Here is a 14,006-nt window from a genome sequence, read left to right as displayed (position 1 = left end):
GGCGCAACCCCTTGTTCATGGATAGCTGAGCACAGCTTTTTGCAAATAGTCGGTAGATCGCTGGAGCTTCTCTCTTGGAGCTTTTATAAAAGTGTTCGAATCAAAAATTTTTTTTATAGAGTTTGTAAAGCGGACAGGAACGGTGCTTTCTTTTTGTTAGTAAAAATCCGAGCACATTCTCTAGCGAAATGTCGATAGATCGCTTAAGCAGCGCGTTCGTAGCTTTCGCAAAAGAGTGCACAATGAAAATTGATTTATCAGAGCTTCTGAATCGGTCAGCAGCTGTGCTTTTCCTTCATTGATAAAAATTCGAGCCTAGTTTCTAGCGAATCGTCCGTAGATCGCTGGAGTACCGCTCTAGGAGCTTTTGCGAGGCAGCTCGCTTAAAAGTATTTTTTTTTTTTTAAAGCTCAAGAATCAACAGGAGCAGCGCTACCCTTGGCTAATTAAAGCTCAAGTCGTGTTTCTTGCAGAGTCGTTTCAATGAAAATCCGAGCCTAGTTTACAGCAAAACGTCGGTAGATCGCTGCAGCAGCGCTGTCGGAGCTTTCGCGAGGCAGTTCGTGGTAAAATTGTCTTTAAAGAGATTAAGAATCGGCAGGAGCACTGCTACCCTTCGCTCATTGAAGCCTGAGCACTGTTGCTCGCAAAACGTCGGTAAATCGCTGGAGCAGTCGTTTTGGAGCTTTCGTGAAAAAGTTGTTTCGTGAAAAAACTGATTTTTCAGAGTTCGAAAAATCGGTTATAATCGACGCAGTGTTTCTTACTAAAAAGGTAATCTACTTTATTGTTTTTTCCTATAATAATTACAGATTTTACAACTGATAGCGAGGCTTAGCAATATACACTATGCAGAATAAGCGAAACAACGAACAGTAGGCATTCATAGCCGGTAGTGGTATAAAAATCCATGAATAACTGAAATAAGACTTCCGCTGTGCTTTAGCGTCCACATAGTGCAAAATAATTAACAAGGGTTGGTACAAAATTGGCAGCTTTCGGCAGTTACTGAAAATAAATTATCGCAAACTTATTATTTTAAATTGATAGTTTTTTAAAATTGAATTCTTATTTATTCTACTTGAATTAGCGATTTCTGTATTTCATGAGTTGCTGAAATTGTCCACCGTCTGCTTGTATGCACAGCTGAAATCTTCTGCGCAGTTGCTCTCTTGCTCTTCTTAATTCGCCAGCACGAATCGCAGCGCATGCATTTCGCAAGCGTTGCTTCATATCATCAGATGCAGTAGCTGGCTGAAAGGTAATGTTAGGAAAAAAACAAGCTATTATGAAATCAAATAAGATTATAGCCAATAATTGTGAGAATATAGAGAATTTTTTAATTTCTTTACCTGTGTGTAGCAGATTCTCTTAATATTACCGAAAAAGTAATAATCCATGATGGTTAAATCAGGTGATCTTCCGATCTTACGTGTGGTGAATTTAAGCCAATCCACCTTTCAGGAAATCGTTCCTCTAAGTATTCAGTGACTACGGCAGCATTGTGCGCTGGGGCTCCATCCATTTGCCACCACATCTGACTTTGAGGAATCGGATTGTCATGTAAGCGACCATTAATGAGCCTCAATAGTCTGCGATATCTCCTTGCAGTCAAATTTTCATTATAAAATATCGGACCTATAATCCGATCTCCGACAATCCCGATCCATACGTTGAACTTCCACCTTAATAAATATGTGAAAAATTGTAAAATGGAAGTCTGATTGACGTTTGCCTTTAACGTGAACTTACTCACCTATGCTGCCTGTCATTTTCTATAAACCAATGCGGGTTTTGCTCGGACCACATCCTTGTAACTTGCTTATTAATTGGTCCGTTATTGGTGAATGTGGATTCATCGCTGAAGCAAACTCGTCTAAAGAAAAGTGGATTTCTCGCCAACTGTCGCAGACCCCATTCGCAGTATGCCTGGCGTCTTTCGTGGTCACGTTGGAAAACTTTTTGCACCTTCGTGGGCTTGTACGGGCGTCTGGTGACTCTTACAATTCTTCGTACAGATTCTTTCGATACATCTAAATATAAAAATTGAATTAAGTATAAAAATAAATCCAAACAATACTGATTGCTCACTAACACTCGCTTAGAAGGAGCAGAAAGGGTAAAAAGTAAGCGCATATTATATAGAAAATGCGGATTACATACTGAATTGTCGTGCTAAGGCCCTTAAACTTAAACGAGGATTGTCCGTTAGAGCCTGATTAATACGATCACTCAAGTTTTGATCACCCCGCACAGGCTGTACGCGTCGACGTTGCTCCACCTTGATCACGCCATGCTGACGCACTCTTTCAAGAAGTCTATCATAACCCAATTTTTTTTTACTAGGGCAATATTTTTTAGCTATTTCCTTAATAAGAATTATTAACCTACCTGTAGTACGAAGTTCGAGATGGTTGAGGCTGAACATGTGGATATTGTTCCAAGAACATCCGGCTAGCATTCAAAACGTTATTATTTTGCGCACAGAGGCACCGGAACATCGCCGTGTGAATCTGATCACGATTCATAATAAATCACGTTTTCAGCTCTCTTTCTTACACAAGTTACATCAATTAGTATTACTATTTGCACTATTTACATAAATTTAAACAATTCACATTTGCGAAAATGATAGCACATTAGCAAGATACGCGTTGCAAAAACGCCAAATCAGGGAGCACATGACTATATATTTATCTAGAAACCAACTAAACAAAAAGAAACAAAAAGTCCGACATATTCGAACGTCCATAGATCTTCAATAAAATTGTACATACTGTTCCTTTTTTATATTTTAGATTAATTAGCCCATTTCACGTGCTACTCTGCGGCGAAGACGTCAAATGTGCTAGTGTTCACGGCGAAGTTGTGAATATTGCTAATTGCCAAAGATAATTTTGGGAGCAAGTCTTTCTTGCTGACGTTGCCCGTCGAAAACGTGATTTTGGAACAATAGGACCGGTAATCCAGGAGCCTCGACCAAAGCGCTCACCGCCGTCTTTAGTAGCTCTTCTCGCAGCTCCCAGGAAAAATTTCCTCCAAGCTCTCAATCTCGAGTCAAACGTGAAGGGCAAGCTTGCAAGCTCTATGAGAAAGCTTACCTTGAAAGAGACTTCTTCAGAGAAGAGCGAAGGTGTTGCGAGTACCGCTAAGTTTCTGGCAGCGGCTGCAAGCTCTGGTTCATCTGCAGACAGGAACAACTTGTCAATAAGCGATCCGACGTCCGTGTAGCACGAAAGTTGGCATATGCCCTGTTGGTGCAGCAGGTAAACAATCTTGCACTCAGTGGCAAAGGTGCTTTAGACTCCGACATGCTAATAGCGACACTTATGACAGATTTTCAAGCTCTGAAGAATCGATTTTTAACAAGAATTTTCTTGCGAAAGCTCCGAGACAACTGCTTCAGCGATCTACTGACATTTCACAAGATACTGTGCTCGAGCTTTGATAAACGAGGGGTAAGCGCCGCTTCAGCTAATTCGCGAGCTGCCTTGCGAAAGCATCAAGAGCGCTTCTCTAGCGATCTACCAACGATTCGCAAGAATCTGTGCTCGGGCTTTATTGAACAAGGCGTAGCACCGCTTTTGTCGATTTGCGAGCTCTAAAGGAACAATTTTTAAAAAAGATGCCTTGCAAAAGCTCCTAGAGCGGTGCTCCAGCGAACTGCGGACGCTTCGCTAGAAACTGGGCTCGGATGTTTATTCACGAGCTCTAAATAATCGATTCTTGATGCGCACACTCTCGCGAGTGCTCCGAGAGCGCTGCTCCAGCGATCTACTAACGTTTCGCTATAAACTGGGCTCGCATTTTTATTAACAAAGCAAAAGCACCGTACCTAACCGTTTTGCAGACTCTAAAAAATCAAGTTTTGATGCGCACATTTTCGCGAAAGCTCCGAGAGCGCTGGTCCAGCAATCTACGGACGCTTCGCTAGAAACCAGAGTCGGATGTTTAATAACAAAGGGAAAGGACCGCTCCTGACCGCTTTACAAACTCTGAGAAAACAATTTTTATTGCGCACACTTTCGCGAAAGCTCCGATAGCGCTGCTCCAGCAATCTACGGTCGCTTCGCTAGAAACTGGGCTCGGTTGTTTGATAACAAAGAGAAAGCGCCGGTCCCGACCGCTTTACAAACTCTGAGAAAAAAATTTTGATTCGCACACTTTTGCGAAAGCTCCGAGAGCGTTGCTCTAGCGATCTACTAACGTTTCGCTATAAAGTGGGCTCGCATTATCAACAAAACAAAATCAACGCACCTAACCGCTTTACAGACTCTAAAAAATCAAGTTCTGATGCGCACACTTTCGTGAAAACATTTTATTTATAAATCATTGTGACGTTTTACTTCATGAAGCAAACAAGGGGATGCAAAACCGAATAATTGATATGCAGAAAATCACCATTGAAGCACCAAGAAGTAGAGAAGTACCTCGTGCGCCGGTTTCCCTGCAAAAGTTTAATTTATTTTATTCAAAATCATACTTTATAATAATCAAATAGAATTATACAATCAAAAATATATCTTTGCCTCATAAATAGTATTTAGTTTTCTTGAATATTTTGTAAATCCCAATCTCGTCTAAAGTCAATTGGCTCGCACCTTTCTTAAGGTATTTAACCTTCGCGTTCACCGCGTCAAACTTCTCCCGGTAACGGTTGTAACTGTCGATTACTTGGTGAACTGAAAGTTAAAAAAATATTATTGCAAAATGCATGAATTATTGCCCGCTGGAGCTTTGCATAAAAAGCGAGCCCTCTGTCTCCGCATTAGCGGTCGTGCAAGGGTGTCGGAAAATGTGAACAAGCTAGGTTAGGATAATAATTCAGAGAGCAAAAGAGAGCGAATTATTAGCATTATTGAGCGTATGTTTTCGTGTACGTAAAACAAACTTTAAATTATAAAAGGGCGCATCCGCGGTAAATAAATTTCATTCTACTTACAGGTGATAGTTTTTCCCACCGTCCTAGATAACTCCTCCGAGGTTTGGACGAACACATAAATTTTGTCGCCGGTATTCATGTGCCCTGCGGCCTGCTCGTCGGTAATCATCTGGTTAATTGTGTCGATCAGCAACAGCATTGGAATTTCTTGATTTTCACTTGCTGACTCCATTTTTATCTCCGTATCTCACTGCTGGCAATGTCGCGTTGAAAGTGGCGTTTTTTTCGATGCATATGAAAGTTTCATATGTTACCATGACGACACTTTTAGCAATCGACATACTCGAACGTTACTGTCAAATGTTATAAGCTACATTCCACTCTAGAAACAGAAGTGCAATTAATCTACTGTAAGCATATTTATTGAATTTAATAATGCTTACTTCGCTCAGTTACGCAACTTTGATTGCAGTATTTGTGTTCCTGCGCCGCAGTTCAACAGTGGAAAAAACATTAGAACGGCCGCGTTTAAGACCGATAGGCTGCGGTTTAAAATACGTATCCTATTTGTTTATAGGACAAGCCGGGAACAAAGATACAAGTAAGAGTTTCCTCCAAGTGCTGGATCTTAAGTCAATCGCAGCAGGGCAAACTTGCAAGCTCGTTAAGAAGGTTTACGCCAAAACGCAGAGTCTCTGAAAAAAGCGGCAGCGCCGCGAATATCGCCAAGTTCTGGGCCAAGACTGCAAGCTTCGGTTTACCCAAAGATAGAAAAAACTTCTCAATAAGCGACCTGACACCCGTGCAACACGACAGTTGGCTCGAGAGTAATTGTCCGACCTCTCGCCAGGGCTATCAAGACACGTGCCGACGGTCCTATCAGACGCAGCGTTTGCTCAGCAGATTTTCTAGGCATGTTGGCCGTCGCGCAGTGGAAAAAAAAGTATCTTTAGGATGAGAAGCGACTTACGACACATGCCCTGCCAATGCAGCAGCTAGACAATCTCCACTCAGCGGAAAAGGTGCTTCAGACGTCAGAAATACTAGTAGCCGGCGAGTTCTTCTGCTTCTCATATAAATCCCCTCAAGCATAAACAATGCGCCAAAGATTTTGCGATGACCACACTCCAACAACGGCTTCCGGCCTCGTAAGCATTCCCCAGGATAATCTAAGCGCCGCGTCATCTGCTCATCTCAAACAATAGTCAGATATCGATAAGACAGGAATAGCGCCACTTCTAGCAAATTTTCAAACTCTCAAAAATCGATTTTAACGCGAATATTCTCGCAAAAGCTCCGAGACAGCAGCTCCAGCGATCGACTGACATTACGCGTGAAACTGTTCTCGAATTTTAATCAACAACGAGTAGCGCCGCTTCTAACCGATTAACAAGTTCTAAAATATTAAATATAAATGCGCACACTCTCGCGAGAGCACTGAGAGCACTGCTCCAGCGATATACGGACTTTTTGCAACAAACTAGGAATGGATTTATATAAACGAAAGGGAAACACTGCTCCTGATGATTGTTGAGCACTCAAAAATCGATTCGTGACGCATACTCTTTAGCGAAAACTCCGCGAGCGCTGCTCCAGTAATCTACAGAAGTTTCGCTATAAAATGGGCACCGATTTCATTAACATAGGAAAAGCAACGCTTTTGATCGCTTAGACAACTCTAAAAAAATCATTTTTGATGCGCACGATTTCGCAAAAGCTCCAAGAGAGAAGCTCCAGCAATCTACGGACGTTTCACGAGAAGCTGTATTCCGATTTACATGAACAACGGGTTGCGCCGCTGCTGACCGATTTACAAGCTCCAAATAATCAATTTTTAATACGCACTCATTCGCGAAAGCTCAGAGATCGCTGCTGAATCGATCTATCGACATTTCGCTAGAAACTGGGCTTGGATTTTTATAAACAAAGAAAAGCAGCACTCCTGACCAAATTACAAGTTCTGAACAATCAATTTTCAATGCGCACTTTTCCGCGAAAGCTCCAAGATCGCTGCTCGAGTGATCTATCGTCATTTCGCTAGAAACTGGGCTTGGATTTTTATAAACAAAGAAAAGCAGCACTCCTGACCAAATTACAAGTTCTGAACAATCAATTTTCAATGCGCACTTTTCCGCGAAAGCTACGAACTCGCTGCTTAAGCGATCTATCGACATTTCGCTAAAAACTGTGCATGGATTTTTATAAACAAAGAAAAAGCAGCACTGCTGATCGATTTACAAGCTCCAAATAATCAATTTTTAATACGCACTCATTCGCGAAAGCTCAGAGATCGTTGCTTAAGCGATCTATCGACATTTCGCTAAAAACTGTGCATGGATTTTTATAAACAAAGAAAAAGCAGCACTGCTGATCGATTTACAAGCTCCAAATAATCAATTTTTAATACGCACTCATTCGCGAAAGCTCCAAGATCGCTGCTCGAGTGATCTATCGACATTTCGCTAGAAACTGGGCTTGGATTTTTATAAACAAAGAAAAAGCAGCACTGCTGACTGATTTACAAGCTCCAAATAATCAATTTTTAATACGCACTCATTCGCGAAAGCTCAGAGATCGCTGCTGAATCGATCTATCGACATTTCGCTAGAAACTGGGCTTGGATTTTTATAAACAAAGAAAAGCAACACTCCTGACCAAATTACAAGTTCTGAAAAATCAATTTTCAATGCGCACTTTTCCGCGAAAGCTCCAACATCGCTGCTCGAGTGATCTATCGTCATTTCGCTAGAAACTGGGCTTGGATTTTTATAAACAAAGAAAAGCAGCACTCCTGACCAAATTACAAGTTCTGAACAATCAATTTTCAATGCGCACTTTTCCGCAAAAGCTACGAACTCGCTGCTTAAGCGATCTATCGACATTTCGCTAAAAACTGGGCTTGGATTTTTATAAACAAAGAAAAAGCAGCACTGCTGACTGATTTACAAGTTCCAAATAATCAATTTTTAATACGCACTCATTCGCGAAAGCTCAGAGATCGTTGCTTAAGCGATCTATCGACATTTCGCTAAAAACTGTGCATGGATTTTTATAAACAAAGAAAAAGTAGCACTGCTGACTGATTTACAAGCTCCAAATAATCAATTTTTAATACGCACTCATTCGCGAAAGTTCAGAGATTGCTGCTCGAGTGATCTATCGACATTTTGCTAGAAACTGTGCTTGGATTTTTATAAACAAAGAAAAAGCAGCACTGCTGACTGATTTACAAGCTCCAAAGAATCAATTTTTAATACGCACTCATTCGCGAAAGCTCAGAGATCGCTGCTTAAGCGATCTATCGACATTTCGCTAAAAACTGTGCTTGGATTTTTATAAACAAAGAAAAAGAAGCACTGCTGACTGATTTACAAGCTCCAAAGAATCAATTTTTAATACGCACTCATTCGCGAAAGCTCAGAGATCGTTGCTTAAGCGATCTATCGACATTTCGCTAAAAACTGTGCATGGATTTTTATAAACAAAGAAAAAGCAGCACTGCTGATCGATTTACAAGCTCCAAATAATCAATTTTTAATACGCACTCATTCGCGAAAGCTCCAAGATCGCTGCTCGAGTGATCTATCGACATTTCGCTAGAAACTGGGCTTGGATTTTTATAAACAAAGAAAAAGCAGCACTGCTGACTGATTTACAAGCTCCAAATAATCAATTTTTAATACGCACTCATTCGCGAAAGCTCCAAGATCGCTGCTGAATCGATCTATCGACATTTCGCTAGAAACTGGGCTTGGATTTTTATAAATAAAGAAAAGCAGCACTCCTGACCAAATTACAAGCTCCAAATAATCAATTTTTAATACGCACTCATTCGCGAAAGCTCAGAGATCGCTGCTGAATCGATCTATCGACATTTCGCTAGAAACTGGGCTTGGATTTTTATAAACAAAGAAAAGCAGCACTCCTGACCAAATTACAAGTTCTGAAAAATCAATTTTCAATGCGCACTTTTCCGCGAAAGCTCCAAGATCGCTGCTCGAGTGATCTATCGTCATTTCGCTAGAAACTGGGCTTGGATTTTTATAAACAAAGAAAAGCAGCACTCCTGACCAAATTACAAGTTCTGAACAATCAATTTTCAATGCGCACTTTTCCGCGAAAGCTACGAACTCGCTGCTTAAGCGATCTATCGACATTTCGCTAAAAACTGTGCTTGGATTTTTATAAACAAAGAAAAAGAAGCACTGCTGACTGATTTACAAGCTCCAAAGAATCAATTTTTAATACGCACTCATTCGCGAAAGCTCAGAGATCGTTGCTTAAGCGATCTATCGACATTTCGCTAAAAACTGTGCATGGATTTTTATAAACAAAGAAAAAGCAGCACTGCTGATCGATTTACAAGCTCCAAATAATCAATTTTTAATACGCACTCATTCGCGAAAGCTCCAAGATCGCTGCTCGAGTGATCTATCGACATTTCGCTAGAAACTGGGCTTGGATTTTTATAAACAAAGAAAAAGCAGCACTGCTGACTGATTTACAAGCTCCAAAGAATCAATTTTTAATACGCACTCATTCGCGAAAGCTCAGAGATCGCTGCTTAAGCGATCTATCGACATTTCGCTAAAAACTGTGCTTGGATTTTTATAAACAAAGAAAAAGAAGCACTGCTGACTGATTTACAAGCTCCAAAGAATCAATTTTTAATACGCACTCATTCGCGAAAGCTCAGAGATCGTTGCTTAAGCGATCTATCGACATTTCGCTAAAAACTGTGCATGGATTTTTATAAACAAAGAAAAAGCAGCACTGCTGATCGATTTACAAGCTCCAAATAATCAATTTTTAATACGCACTCATTCGCGAAAGCTCCAAGATCGCTGCTCGAGTGATCTATCGACATTTCGCTAGAAACTGGGCTTGGATTTTTATAAACAAAGAAAAAGCAGCACTGCTGACTGATTTACAAGCTCCAAATAATCAATTTTTAATACGCACTCATTCGCGAAAGCTCAGAGATCGCTGCTGAATCGATCTATCGACATTTCGCTAGAAACTGGGCTTGGATTTTTATAAACAAAGAAAAGCAGCACTCCTGACCAAATTACAAGTTCTGAAAAATCAATTTTCAATGCGCACTTTTCCGCGAAAGCTCCAAGATCGCTGCTCGAGTGATCTATCGTCATTTCGCTAGAAACTGGGCTTGGATTTTTATAAACAAAGAAAAGCAGCACTCCTGACCAAATTACAAGTTCTGAACAATCAATTTTCAATGCGCACTTTTCCGCAAAAGCTACGAACGCGCTGCTTAAGCGATCTATCGACGTTTCACTTGAAACTGGGCTTGGATTTTTATAAACAAAGAAAAAGCAGCACTGCTGACTGATTTACAAGTTCCAAATAATCAATTTTTAATACGCACTCATTCGCGAAAGCTCCAAGATCGCTGCTCGAGTGATCTATCGACATTTCACTAGAAACTGGGCTTGGATTTTTATAAACAAAGAAAAAGTAGCACTGCTGACTGATTTACAAGCTCCAAATAATCAATTTTTAATACGCACTCATTCGCGAAAGTTCAGAGATTGCTGCTCGAGTGATCTATCGACATTTTGCTAGAAACTGTGCTTGGATTTTTATAAACAAAGAAAAAGCAGCACTGCTGACTGATTTACAAGCTCCAAAGAATCAATTTTTAATACGCACTCATTCGCGAAAGCTCAGAGATCGCTGCTTAAGCGATCTATCGACATTTCGCTAAAAACTGTGCTTGGATTTTTATAAACAAAGAAAAAGAAGCACTGCTGACTGATTTACAAGCTCCAAAGAATCAATTTTTAATACGCACTCATTCGCGAAAGCTCAGAGATCGTTGCTTAAGCGATCTATCGACATTTCGCTAAAAACTGTGCATGGATTTTTATAAACAAAGAAAAAGCAGCACTGCTGACTGATTTACAAGCTCCAAAGAATCAATTTTTAATACGCACTCATTCGCGAAAGCTCAGAGATCGCTGCTGAATCGATCTATCGACATTTCGCTAGAAACTGGGCTTGGATTTTTATAAACAAAGAAAAAGAAGCACTGCTGACTGATTTACAAGCTCCAAAGAATCAATTTTTAATACGCACTCATTCGCGAAAGCTCAGAGATCGCTGCTGAATCGATCTATCGACATTTCGCTAGAAACTGGGCTTGGATTTTTATAAACAAAGAAAAAGCAGCACTGCTGATCGATTTACAAGCTCCAAATAATCAATTTTTAATACGCACTCATTCGCGAAAGCTCCAAGATCGCTGCTCGAGTGATCTATCGACATTTCGCTAGAAACTGGGCTTGGATTTTTATAAACAAAGAAAAAGCAGCACTGCTGACTGATTTACAAGCTCCAAATAATCAATTTTTAATACGCACTCATTCGCGAAAGCTCCAAGATCGCTGCTCGAGTGATCTATCGACATTTCGCTAGAAACTGGGCTTGGATTTTTATAAACAAAGAAAAAGCAGCACTGCTGACTGATTTACAAGCTCCAAATAATCAATTTTTAATACGCACTCATTCGCGAAAGCTCAGAGATCGCTGCTGAATCGATCTATCGACATTTCGCTAGAAACTGGGCTTGGATTTTTATAAACAAAGAAAAGCAGCACTCCTGACCAAATTACAAGTTCTGAAAAATCAATTTTCAATGCGCACTTTTCCGCGAAAGCTCCAACATCGCTGCTCGAGTGATCTATCGTCATTTCGCTAGAAACTGGGCTTGGATTTTTATAAACAAAGAAAAGCAGCACTCCTGACCAAATTACAAGTTCTGAACTATCAATTTTCAATGCGCACTTTTCCGCGAAAGCTACGAACTCGCTGCTTAAGCGATCTATCGACATTTCGCTAAAAACTGTGCTTGGATTTTTATAAACAAAGAAAAAGAAGCACTGCTGACTGATTTACAAGCTCCAAAGAATCAATTTTTAATACGCACTCATTCGCGAAAGCTCAGAGATCGTTGCTTAAGCGATCTATCGACATTTCGCTAAAAACTGTGCATGGATTTTTATAAACAAAGAAAAAGCAGCACGGCTGATCGATTTACAAGCTCCAAAGAATCAATTTTTAATACGCACTCATTCGCGAAAGCTCCAAGATCGCTGCTCGAGTGATCTATCGACATTTCGCTAGAAACTGGGCTTGGATTTTTATAAACAAAGAAAAAGCAGCACTGCTGACTGATTTACAAGCTCCAAATAATCAATTTTTAATACGCACTCATTCGCGAAAGCTCAGAGATCGCTGCTGAATCGATCTATCGACATTTCGCTAGAAACTGGGCTTGGATTTTTATAAACAAAGAAAAGCAGCACTCCTGACCAAATTACAAATTCTGAAAAATCAATTTTCAATGCGCACTTTTCCGCGAAAGCTCCAACATCGCTGCTCGAGTGATCTATCGTCATTTCGCTAGAAACTGGGCTTGGATTTTTATAAACAAAGAAAAGCAGCACTCCTGACCAAATTACAAGTTCTGAACAATCAATTTTCAATGCGCACTTTTCCGCAAAAGCTACGAACGCGCTGCTTAAGCGATCTATCGACGTTTCACTTGAAACTGGGCTTGGATTTTTATAAACAAAGAAAAAGCAGCACTGCTGACTGATTTACAAGTTCCAAATAATCAATTTTTAATACGCACTCATTCGCGAAAGCTCCAAGATCGCTGCTCGAGTGATCTATCGACATTTCACTAGAAACTGGGCTTGGATTTTTATAAACAAAGAAAAAGTAGCACTGCTGACTGATTTACAAGCTCCAAATAATCAATTTTTAATACGCACTCATTCGCGAAAGTTCAGAGATTGCTGCTCGAGTGATCTATCGACATTTTGCTAGAAACTGTGCTTGGATTTTTATAAACAAAGAAAAAGCAGCACTGCTGACTGATTTACAAGCTCCAAAGAATCAATTTTTAATACGCACTCATTCGCGAAAGCTCAGAGATCGCTGCTTAAGCGATCTATCGACATTTCGCTAAAAACTGTGCTTGGATTTTTATAAACAAAGAAAAAGAAGCACTGCTGACTGATTTACAAGCTCCAAAGAATCAATTTTTAATACGCACTCATTCGCGAAAGCTCAGAGATCGTTGCTTAAGCGATCTATCGACATTTCGCTAAAAACTGTGCATGGATTTTTATAAACAAAGAAAAAGCAGCACTGCTGACTGATTTACAAGCTCCAAAGAATCAATTTTTAATACGCACTCATTCGCGAAAGCTCAGAGATCGCTGCTGAATCGATCTATCGACATTTCGCTAGAAACTGGGCTTGGATTTTTATAAACAAAGAAAAAGAAGCACTGCTGACTGATTTACAAGCTCCAAAGAATCAATTTTTAATACGCACTCATTCGCGAAAGCTCAGAGATCGTTGCTTAAGCGATCTATCGACATTTCGCTAAAAACTGTGCATGGATTTTTATAAACAAAGAAAAAGCAGCACTGCTGATCGATTTACAAGCTCCAAATAATCAATTTTTAATACGCACTCATTCGCGAAAGCTCCAAGATCGCTGCTCGAGTGATCTATCGACATTTCGCTAGAAACTGGGCTTGGATTTTTATAAACAAAGAAAAAGCAGCACTGCTGACTGATTTACAAGCTCCAAAGAATCAATTTTTAATACGCACTCATTCGCGAAAGCTCCAAGATCGCTGCTCGAGTGATCTATCGACATTTCGCTAGAAACTGGGCTTGGATTTTTATAAACAAAGAAAAAGCAGCACTGCTGACTGATTTACAAGCTCCAAATAATCAATTTTTAATACGCACTCATTCGCGAAAGCTCAGAGATCGCTGCTGAATCGATCTATCGACATTTCGCTAGAAACTGGGCTTGGATTTTTATAAACAAAGAAAAGCAGCACTCCTGACCAAATTACAAGTTCTGAAAAATCAATTTTCAATGCGCACTTTTCCGCGAAAGCTCCAACATCGCTGCTCGAGTGATCTATCGTCATTTCGCTAGAAACTGGGCTTGGATTTTTATAAACAAAGAAAAGCAGCACTCCTGACCAAATTACAAGTTCTGAACTATCAATTTTCAATGCGCACTTTTCCGCGAAAGCTACGAACTCGCTGCTTAAGCGATCTATCGACATTTCGC

At 40.2% G+C, this 14,006-nt stretch overlaps 2 protein-coding genes across 2 annotated transcripts; both read right to left on the bottom strand.

Moving 5' to 3' along the window:
* Nucleotides 1-447: 447 nt before the first annotated feature.
* Nucleotides 448-3,817, bottom strand: LOC116416703. Its single transcript, XM_031925919.1, has 3 exons — nucleotides 1,757-3,817; nucleotides 1,082-1,685; nucleotides 448-1,008 (listed from the first exon to the last, which is right to left on the bottom strand). The coding sequence occupies exons 1-2, from the start codon at nucleotides 2,134-2,136 to the stop codon at nucleotides 1,406-1,408; spliced, it is 660 nt and encodes a 219-aa protein (XP_031781779.1). The 5' UTR covers nucleotides 2,137-3,817; the 3' UTR covers nucleotides 448-1,008; nucleotides 1,082-1,405.
* Nucleotides 3,818-4,530: 713 nt separating this feature from the next.
* On the bottom strand, nucleotides 4,531-6,271 carry LOC116416705. The gene is made up of 2 exons (XM_031925921.1): nucleotides 4,943-6,271; nucleotides 4,531-4,682 (listed from the first exon to the last, which is right to left on the bottom strand). Exons 1-2 carry the CDS (start codon nucleotides 5,112-5,114, stop codon nucleotides 4,531-4,533), a joined length of 324 nt encoding a protein of 107 aa, XP_031781781.1. The 5' UTR covers nucleotides 5,115-6,271.
* Between the last annotated feature and the right edge of the window lie 7,735 nt (nucleotides 6,272-14,006).

Source organism: Nasonia vitripennis (genome assembly GCF_009193385.2).
Source record: "Nasonia vitripennis strain AsymCx chromosome 3 unlocalized genomic scaffold, Nvit_psr_1.1 chr3_random0005, whole genome shotgun sequence".
Classification (NCBI taxonomy): domain Eukaryota; kingdom Metazoa; phylum Arthropoda; class Insecta; order Hymenoptera; family Pteromalidae; genus Nasonia; species Nasonia vitripennis.
This window is presented reverse-complemented; position numbering and strand designations above follow the sequence as displayed.

Bases quoted from the DNA above. Each gene is read 5' to 3' on its own strand.
- LOC116416703 (XM_031925919.1), bottom strand. From the start codon at position 2,136: ATGCGCTTACTTTTTACCCTTTCTGCTCCTTCTAAGCGAGTGTTAGTG. The intron at 1,686-1,756 runs GTGAGTAAGTTC...ATATTTATTAAG, and splicing joins GAAAATGACAGGCAGCATAG to GTGGAAGTTCAACGTATGGA.
- LOC116416705 (XM_031925921.1), bottom strand. From the start codon at position 5,114: ATGGAGTCAGCAAGTGAAAATCAAGAAATTCCAATGCTGTTGCTGATC. The intron at 4,683-4,942 runs GTAAGTAGAATG...TTTAACTTTCAG, and splicing joins GGTGGGAAAAACTATCACCT to TTCACCAAGTAATCGACAGT.